At 38.9% G+C, this 10,441-nt stretch overlaps 1 protein-coding gene across 1 annotated transcript; it reads left to right on the top strand.

Annotated features, from left to right (window-relative positions):
* Window positions 1-4,334: 4,334 nt before the first annotated feature.
* On the top strand, window positions 4,335-5,948 carry LOC131873564 (uncharacterized; the record flags this gene model as incomplete). Its single annotated transcript, XM_059216392.1, has 1 exon — window positions 4,335-5,948. A coding segment is annotated over exon 1 (1,614 nt), but the record flags the coding sequence as incomplete, so codon positions are not given.
* Between the last annotated feature and the right edge of the window lie 4,493 nt (window positions 5,949-10,441).

Genomic DNA, 10,441 nt, shown 5'->3' with positions numbered 1-10,441 from the left:
ACCCTAAACCCTAAACCCTAAACCCTAAACCCTAAACCCTAAACCCTAAACCCTAAACCCTAAACCCTAAACCCTAAACCCTAAACCCTAAACCCTAAACCCTAAACCCTAAACCCTAAACCCTAAACCCTAAACCCTAAACCCTAAACCCTAAACCCTAAACCCTAAACCCTAAACCCTAAACCCTAAACCCTAAACCCTAAACCCTAAACCCTAAACCCTAAACCCTAAACCCTAAACCCTAAACCCTAAACCCTAAACCCTAAACCCTAAACCCTAAACCCTAAACCCTAAACCCTAAACCCTAAACCCTAAACCCTAAACCCTAAACCCTAAACCCTAAACCCTAAACCCTAAACCCTAAACCCTAAACCCTAAACCCTAAACCCTAAACCCTAAACCCTAAACCCTAAACCCTAAACCCTAAACCCTAAACCCTAAACCCTAAACCCTAAACCCTAAACCCTAAACCCTAAACCCTAAACCCTAAACCCTAAACCCTAAACCCTAAACCCTAAACCCTAAACCCTAAACCCTAAACCCTAAACCCTAAACCCTAAACCCTAAACCCTAAACCCTAAACCCTAAACCCTAAACCCTAAACCCTAAACCCTAAACCCTAAACCCTAAACCCTAAACCCTAAACCCTAAACCCTAAACCCTAAACCCTAAACCCTAAACCCTAAACCCTAAACCCTAAACCCTAAACCCTAAACCCTAAACCCTAAACCCTAAACCCTAAACCCTAAACCCTAAACCCTAAACCCTAAACCCTAAACCCTAAACCCTAAACCCTAAACCCTAAACCCTAAACCCTAAACCCTAAACCCTAAACCCTAAACCCTAAACCCTAAACCCTAAACCCTAAACCCTAAACCCTAAACCCTAAACCCTAAACCCTAAACCCTAAACCCTAAACCCTAAACCCTAAACCCTAAACCCTAAACCCTAAACCCTAAACCCTAAACCCTAAACCCTAAACCCTAAACCCTAAACCCTAAACCCTAAACCCTAAACCCTAAACCCTAAACCCTAAACCCTAAACCCTAAACCCTAAACCCTAAACCCTAAACCCTAAACCCTAAACCCTAAACCCTAAACCCTAAACCCTAAACCCTAAACCCTAAACCCTAAACCCTAAACCCTAAACCCTAAACCCTAAACCCTAAACCCTAAACCCTAAACCCTAAACCCTAAACCCTAAACCCTAAACCCTAAACCCTAAACCCTAAACCCTAAACCCTAAACCCTAAACCCTAAACCCTAAACCCTAAACCCTAAACCCTAAACCCTAAACCCTAAACCCTAAACCCTAAACCCTAAACCCTAAACCCTAAACCCTAAACCCTAAACCCTAAACCCTAAACCCTAAACCCTAAACCCTAAACCCTAAACCCTAAACCCTAAACCCTAAACCCTAAACCCTAAACCCTAAACCCTAAACCCTAAACCCTAAACCCTAAACCCTAAACCCTAAACCCTAAACCCTAAACCCTAAACCCTAAACCCTAAACCCTAAACCCTAAACCCTAAACCCTAAACCCTAAACCCTAAACCCTAAACCCTAAACCCTAAACCCTAAACCCTAAACCCTAAACCCTAAACCCTAAACCCTAAACCCTAAACCCTAAACCCTAAACCCTAAACCCTAAACCCTAAACCCTAAACCCTAAACCCTAAACCCTAAACCCTAAACCCTAAACCCTAAACCCTAAACCCTAAACCCTAAACCCTAAACCCTAAACCCTAAACCCTAAACCCTAAACCCTAAACCCTAAACCCTAAACCCTAAACCCTAAACCCTAAACCCTAAACCCTAAACCCTAAACCCTAAACCCTAAACCCTAAACCCTAAACCCTAAACCCTAAACCCTAAACCCTAAACCCTAAACCCTAAACCCTAAACCCTAAACCCTAAACCCTAAACCCTATACTTCATCGGCTCTGCCAAGAAGTCCCCGCACTGCGTCATCTTCCCTTCCCGAGAGTTTGTTGGCGAAACCCTAGAAAATTGGGTTCTTTTCTCCTTCGGAGCAGATTCTTTGACAGATCACATCGTTCTTCGGCTTCACGATCTTCTTCGATCCACTAGGGCCTATTGGTTTACTTAACCAATTTTACCCCCCGCTTTTTTTATATTCTAATGTTATTATTTTTATTTTAATTGGCGGGGGTCCCCTATTCGGGTCGGCCATACCCTTTGGTCACACCTTTTGGGTATTGAGGGTTGATATTTATCTTCTATCCCCTCCTCCATTCTTCCACATTCATTCATCTCATTTCTCTCCTGTTTATCCATCGATCCAACTGATGAGGGCTTGGAGCCCGAAACATGTTTTGGATTTTCTACAGAGATTGTAATTGTATTTGAGATTATATTGTGGAATATTATATCTGGTTTTTCTTTCTATTTGCGTTATTTCGTTCGGAGCTGCAAGTGATTTCATAAATTTTTATAAACTCTAAATTTTGGGAATCTTCACGATGTCCTCCGACGATTTAAGTGTTCGTGGTTCGCAACCGTCTGCTCACGGCCATGCCTCATCCTCTCAAGGTGGTGCTCATGCCCAGGATGGTTTACAACCGAACTTGAATAGAAAGAGACAAAGGGTCGATAGCAGTCAATGTCGCGATTTAGTCGCCCGTCCTTCGCCTGAAGATCATTCCTCTGATTTTTTTGCGAAGTTCACTGCTGACACCTCACGTCAACAAGAGGCCTTTATGCGCAAACTCAATCAAGCTATGTCTACTTTGTGCAGCAACTCTTCTAATTTCTACAAGAAGTTTGAAGAATTTTTATTGGATTCTCATCGAGCGCAAGAAGACGTTTCAACCGCTGCTGTCAATGCAACCGAATCTGTCTGCAATGTTGTTCACGAATCCATAGCTGCCTCCAAATCTCATGCAGAGGCCTCTGCGTCTATGTTTACTAAATTTTCTTCTGTTTTGGACACCGTTGTCTCTCGGCTGTCTGCGTTGGAGGATCGCTTGGCCAACCAAAGCACCTCTGTGCGCGTTGATGCCCAAGCCGAGGTTCGCGTTGGTGATGGCGCTCACTCTCCTCACGGTGGCGCCCAAGCAGGAGCTCCTCCTCACGCGGACGCCCCCCAGGCTGGCGCCCAAGCCAGCGCTACTCCTCCTCCTCACGCAGGCGCCCCTCAGGCTACTCCTCCCACGGTGGGCGCTACGTCTTCCGCTCCCGAAGATCCTGGTCGCGCTGCTAACTCCCCGCACGGACGGATGTATCCAGACCAAATTCATTCTTTGGTCTCCAAAGCGTTTGCGGAGTACAAACGGGTCTGCCTTACTGCCGAACGGTCTAAAGATCTTCTTCTCAGACTCAATGACTTCCAGGCTGCTGGTTCGCTACCTAAAAATCTACAGGTTAAACCGCCTAAAGTCTCTGTTAACGATCCAGAGAGTAATTCCTTTCTCTCGGCCAAACTGGAGACGATTCAGGCTGATTTGAACAAGCAATTTCTGGGTGCCTACATTGAAGCTGTCTCCAAAGCATCTTCAAATCATAACGCCTTGATCTCTGAAGTCATTTCCAATTTTGATTCCACGCTCAAGGGCACTTGTGTCGCTCTGCAGCACCTTCCCCTTCTGGGCGTCTACACCATCTCCTCCAGCGAATGGTATTCGGAGGCTCTCAAAGACTTCCAAAATCTGTGCAACAAATTTACCATTGACCGGGCTATCAAAAAAGCAGCCAAGGATCATGCCGAAACTTCCAGGCAAGAATCCAGGGACGCTGCTATGTCGGATGCCGAACAGCTCCCTCCCGATCCCACCATCGCTCAGATGATTAATGATAAAATTAATCAGAAGTTTGGAAATTTCTCAAAAGAGCTCAAAGATATTAAAGCTCTTCTTTCCTCCGATCAGAATCAAAGTTCAGCACAGGCTAACAAGAAGAAAAATAAAAACAAGAAGAAAAAGAAGAATTTTCGAAAGAACAACTCTTCCTCTGGTGTTAATTCTGGTGCGCAAACTTCCAACGCTGCGACAACACCCGCCACCCCTAATCGTGCTCCCTCACAGGGCCCAAAAAACGGGGCACGGGCAGCTGGGAAGAATTTCATCTCGGCTGCCTCTGGTCTGTCGCAATCAAAGGCAAATTCTGCCCCCCATCAGAATGCTCCGAATGTAAAATTTGTAGAACATTCAGATCCCTCCAATGGCAGAAATCCCAGGCAGACTTCCAATGGACAGAATCAGCATCCCAGAAGAAACAGATTTCAAAACAGGCAGAATCAAAACAGACAGCAATTTCGCAGTCAAGGTTCCGCCCCCGTCTAAATTATTGGGGCCCTGCCATTGATCGGACCTTTATGGCCCGATGTTTCTTCCTTAGGAAGACCGCCTCTGAAGTTGAGAATCGCATCTCCAATTTGGCCATTCACAACCGTTCTTCTCGGCGGCTTTCTTTCGATGAACGGAAATTACTCGGACTCGGAATCAAATTCATTCCTCGTCCTCCTCCTATGTCCGTTCCTGATCTACACAAGGAATTCAGAGCATTTGCCAGGCTTTTACGTCTTCGTGCCTTTTTTGGGCCTGATAATCAGCCTTCCAGCTTTTCTCCTCTTGCCTCTGGAGTTTTTCCTCATCGTTTCCGCCAGAAGAACCCCTTTTGGCACCCTGATGAGCCTAACTTTCAGCTTGAGGAGATTATCCGCTCTGCAGAATCTATTTTTCAGACTCGCGTGGCTTCTTGTTCCTTCTCCAGGCGTCCTCCCCTTCCTGTTAGACTTCTCAAAAGTCTTAAAGATCTGAGGAATGATCCTTCTATTGTTATCAAACCTGCAGACAAGAATTTGGGGTTAGTTGTTCTGGATACTTCTTGGTACAAATGCGAAGGTCTCCGCCAGCTTTCTGATCCTCTTGTGTATCTTCGAGTTGATTGTGTTCCTTGGAAACTTATTTGGAGCAGACTTACTTTCATCATTGAGAAGAATATTTCCTTCTTGAAACCTGTTTCCAGTTTCCTTTTGAAGAATCCTGCTTCTTCTGCCAGAGCTTGTGCATTCTACCTACTTCCTAAGCTTCATAAGCCCGTTCTTGTCGGTAGACCCATTTGCAGCTACACAGGCTACATGTTGGAACCCGCCTCGAAGTTTCTTCATCTTCTTTTGTTTCCGATCCTTTTGCAACAGCAGTCTCATCTTCCCGACTCTCTCTCTCTTCTTCGTGATCTAGATCGCAAACCATTTCCTCCTGGTTGCATCTTATTCACTTTTGATGTTGAATCTTTATATCCGAGCATTCCTACCACTGATGGTCTCATTGCTCTTCGAGAGATGGTCACTGAATACTTTCAGGTTCAGAATTTTAATTTGGGACTGGTTGACTTGATTATGGAGCTTGCTGAACTTGTTCTTCGTGAACATTATATTGAGTTTGATGGTATCTTCTACAAACAACTCAGGGGCACTGCCATGGGTAGCAACTTCGCTGTAGTCTATGCCTGCCTTTTCCTTTGCCATTTGGAAAAGCGCCTCTTTTCTCAGTATGATTGCTCCAGTCTCGCCTTCTTCAAGAGGTTCATTGATGATGCTTTGGGAGTTTGGACAGGTGATGAATCCTCCTTGCTTGATTTCTTCTCTCAGTACCAGAGTTTCTACCCAGAGATCAAGATCACTCCTTCAGTATCCTCCTCTTCTGTGGATCTCCTCGACATTACCTTCTTCAAAGGAGTCCGTTTCAGTGCCTGCGGTGTTCTTGACACCAAATGCTACCAGAAACCTCTTAATGCCTACCAGTACATCCCGTACTATTCTTGGCATCCTCCTCATCAAAAGAAATCCTTCATTTTGAGTGAGCTTAAGAGATACCTCCTCAGAGAATCAGATCCCTTCAGCTTCATGAGGCTTCGGAAACAGTTTTATTCCAGATTGCGTGCTCGTGGATACCCGAAGAAGTTTCTTCTCTCCTGCTTCAGATTGGTCTCTCGGCTTGATAAGTCAGTGCTTCTCTCTCGCCTACATAGTAGTGCTTCTAAGAGAAATGGGGCCCCCCTTGTTCTTAAGCTTGACTATAGCTCGTCTGCTAAAGCTTTAAACTTGGGGGCCACCCTAAACCCTATACTTCATCGGCTCTGCCAAGAAGTCCCCGCACTGCGTCATCTTCCCTTCCCGAGAGTTTGTTGGCGAAACCCTAGAAAATTGGGTTCTTTTCTCCTTCGGAGCAGATTCTTTGACAGATCACATCGTTCTTCGGCTTCACGATCTTCTTCGATCCACTAGGGCCTATTGGTTTACTTAACCAATTTTACCCCCGCTTTTTTTATATTCTAATGTTATTATTTTTATTTTAATTGGCGGGGGTCCCCTATTCGGGTCGGCCATACCCTTTGGTCACACCTTTTGGGTATTGAGGGTTGATATTTATCTTCTATCCCCTCCTCCATTCTTCCACATTCATTCATCTCATTTCTCTCCTGTTTATCCATCGATCCAACTGATGAGGGCTTGGAGCCCGAAACATGTTTTGGATTTTCTACAGAGATTGTAATTGTATTTGAGATTATATTGTGGAATATTATATCTGGTTTTTCTTTCTATTTGCGTTATTTCGTTCGGAGCTGCAAGTGATTTCATAAATTTTTATAAACTCTAAATTTTTATAAACTCTAAATTTTTATAAACTCTAAATTTTTATAAACTCTAAATTTTTATAAACTCTAAATTTTGGGAATCTTCACGATGTCCTCCGACGATTTAAGTGTTCGTGGTTCGCAACCGTCTGCTCACGGCCATGCCTCATCCTCTCAAGGTGGTGCTCATGCCCAGGATGGTTTACAACCGAACTTGAATAGAAAGAGACAAAGGGTCGATAGCAGTCAATGTCGCGATTTAGTCGCCCGTCCTTCGCCTGAAGATCATTCCTCTGATTTTTTATAAACTCTAAATTTTGGGAATTTTCATAAATTTTTATAAACTCTAAATTTTTATAAACTCTAAATTTTTATAAACTCTAAATTTTTATAAACTCTAAATTTTTATAAACTCTAAATTTTTATAAACTCTAAATTTTTATAAACTCTAAATTTTTATAAACTCTAAATTTTTATAAACTCTAAATTTTTATAAACTCTAAATTTTTATAAACTCTAAATTTTTATAAACTCTAAATTTTTATAAACTCTAAATTTTTATAAACTCTAAATTTTTATAAACTCTAAATTTTTATAAACTCTAAATTTTTATAAACTCTAAATTTTTATAAACTCTAAATTTTTATAAACTCTAAATTTTTATAAACTCTAAATTTTTATAAACTCTAAATTTTTATAAACTCTAAATTTTTATAAACTCTAAATTTTTATAAACTCTAAATTTTTATAAACTCTAAATTTTTATAAACTCTAAATTTTTATAAACTCTAAATTTTTATAAACTCTAAATTTTTATAAACTCTAAATTTTTATAAATTTTTATAAACTCTAAATTTTTATAAACCCTAAACCCTAAACCCTAAACCCTAAACCCTAAACCCTAAACCCTAAACCCTAAACCCTAAACCCTAAACCCTAAACCCTAAACCCTAAACCCTAAACCCTAAACCCTAAACCCTAAACCCTAAACCCTAAACCCTAAACCCTAAACCCTAAACCCTAAACCCTAAACCCTAAACCCTAAACCCTAAACCCTAAACCCTAAACCCTAAACCCTAAACCCTAAACCCTAAATTTTTATAAACTCTAAATTTTTATAAACTCTAAATTTTTATAAACTCTAAATTTTTATAAACTCTAAATTTTTATAAACTCTAAATTTTTATAAACTCTAAATTTTTATAAACTCTAAATTTTTATAAACTCTAAATTTTTATAAACTCTAAATTTTTATAAACTCTAAATTTTTATAAACTCTAAATTTTTATAAACTCTAAATTTTTATAAACTCTAAATTTTTATAAACTCTAAATTTTTATAAACTCTAAATTTTTATAAACTCTAAATTTTTATAAACTCTAAATTTTTATAAACTCTAAATTTTTATAAACTCTAAATTTTTATAAACTCTAAATTTTTATAAACTCTAAATTTTTATAAACTCTAAATTTTTATAAACTCTAAATTTTTATAAACTCTAAATTTTTATAAACTCTAAATTTTTATAAACTCTAAATTTTTATAAACTCTAAATTTTTATAAACTCTAAATTTTTATAAACTCTAAATTTTTATAAACTCTAAATTTTTATAAACTCTAAATTTTTATAAACTCTAAATTTTTATAAACTCTAAATTTTTATAAACTCTAAATTTTTATAAACTCTAAATTTTTATAAACTCTAAATTTTTATAAACTCTAAATTTTTATAAACTCTAAATTTTTATAAACTCTAAATTTTTATAAACTCTAAATTTTTATAAACTCTAAATTTTTATAAACTCTAAATTTTTATAAACTCTAAATTTTTATAAACTCTAAATTTTTATAAACTCTAAATTTTTATAAACTCTAAATTTTTATAAACTCTAAATTTTTATAAACTCTAAATTTTTATAAACTCTAAATTTTTATAAACTCTAAATTTTTATAAACTCTAAATTTTTATAAACTCTAAATTTTTATAAACTCTAAATTTTTATAAACTCTAAATTTTTATAAACTCTAAATTTTTATAAACTCTAAATTTTTATAAACTCTAAATTTTTATAAACTCTAAATTTTTATAAACTCTAAATTTTTATAAACTCTAAATTTTTATAAACTCTAAATTTTTATAAACTCTAAATTTTTATAAACTCTAAATTTTTATAAACTCTAAATTTTTATAAACTCTAAATTTTTATAAACTCTAAATTTTTATAAACTCTAAATTTTTATAAACCCTAAACCCTAAACCCTAAACCCTAAACCCTAAACCCTAAACCCTAAACCCTAAACCCTAAACCCTAAACCCTAAACCCTAAACCCTAAACCCTAAACCCTAAACCCTAAACCCTAAACCCTAAACCCTAAACCCTAAACCCTAAACCCTAAACCCTAAACCCTAAACCCTAAACCCTAAACCCTAAACCCTAAACCCTAAACCCTAAACCCTAAACCCTAAACCCTAAACCCTAAACCCTAAACCCTAAACCCTAAACCCTAAACCCTAAACCCTAAACCCTAAACCCTAAACCCTAAACCCTAAACCCTAAACCCTAAACCCTAAACCCTAAACCCTAAACCCTAAACCCTAAACCCTAAACCCTAAACCCTAAACCCTAAACCCTAAACCCTAAACCCTAAACCCTAAACCCTAAACCCTAAACCCTAAACCCTAAACCCTAAACCCTAAACCCTAAACCCTAAACCCTAAACCCTAAACCCTAAACCCTAAACCCTAAACCCTAAACCCTAAACCCTAAACCCTAAACCCTAAACCCTAAACCCTAAACCCTAAACCCTAAACCCTAAACCCTAAACCCTAAACCCTAAACCCTAAACCCTAAACCCTAAACCCTAAACCCTAAACCCTAAACCCTAAACCCTAAACCCTAAACCCTAAACCCTAAACCCTAAACCCTAAACCCTAAACCCTAAACCCTAAACCCTAAACCCTAAACCCTAAACCCTAAACCCTAAACCCTAAACCCTAAACCCTAAACCCTAAACCCTAAACCCTAAACCCTAAACCCTAAACCCTAAACCCTAAACCCTAAACCCTAAACCCTAAACCCTAAACCCTAAACCCTAAACCCTAAACCCTAAACCCTAAACCCTAAACCCTAAACCCTAAACCCTAAACCCTAAACCCTAAACCCTAAACCCTAAACCCTAAACCCTAAACCCTAAACCCTAAACCCTAAACCCTAAACCCTAAACCCTAAACCCTAAACCCTAAACCCTAAACCCTAAACCCTAAACCCTAAACCCTAAACCCTAAACCCTAAACCCTAAACCCTAAACCCTAAACCCTAAACCCTAAACCCTAAACCCTAAACCCTAAACCCTAAACCCTAAACCCTAAACCCTAAACCCTAAACCCTAAACCCTAAACCCTAAACCCTAAACCCTAAACCCTAAACCCTAAACCCTAAACCCTAAACCCTAAACCCTAAACCCTAAACCCTAAACCCTAAACCCTAAACCCTAAACCCTAAACCCTAAACCCTAAACCCTAAACCCTAAACCCTAAACCCTAAACCCTAAACCCTAAACCCTAAACCCTAAACCCTAAACCCTAAACCCTAAACCCTAAACCCTAAACCCTAAACCCTAAACCCTAAACCCTAAACCCTAAACCCTAAACCCTAAACCCTAAACCCTAAACCCTAAACCCTAAACCCTAAACCCTAAACCCTAAACCCTAAACCCTAAACCCTAAACCCTAAACCCTAAACCCTAAACCCTAAACCCTAAACCCTAAACCCTAAACCCTAAACCCTAAACCCTAAACCCTAAACCCTAAACCCTAAACCCTAAACCCTAAACCCTAAACCC

This window comes from Cryptomeria japonica, unplaced genomic scaffold (assembly GCF_030272615.1).
Source record: "Cryptomeria japonica unplaced genomic scaffold, Sugi_1.0 HiC_scaffold_2193, whole genome shotgun sequence".
Lineage (NCBI taxonomy): Eukaryota > Viridiplantae > Streptophyta > Pinopsida > Cupressales > Cupressaceae > Cryptomeria > Cryptomeria japonica.
The sequence above is the reverse complement of the archived record's forward strand: the minus strand, read 5'-3'. Positions and strand labels throughout refer to the sequence as shown.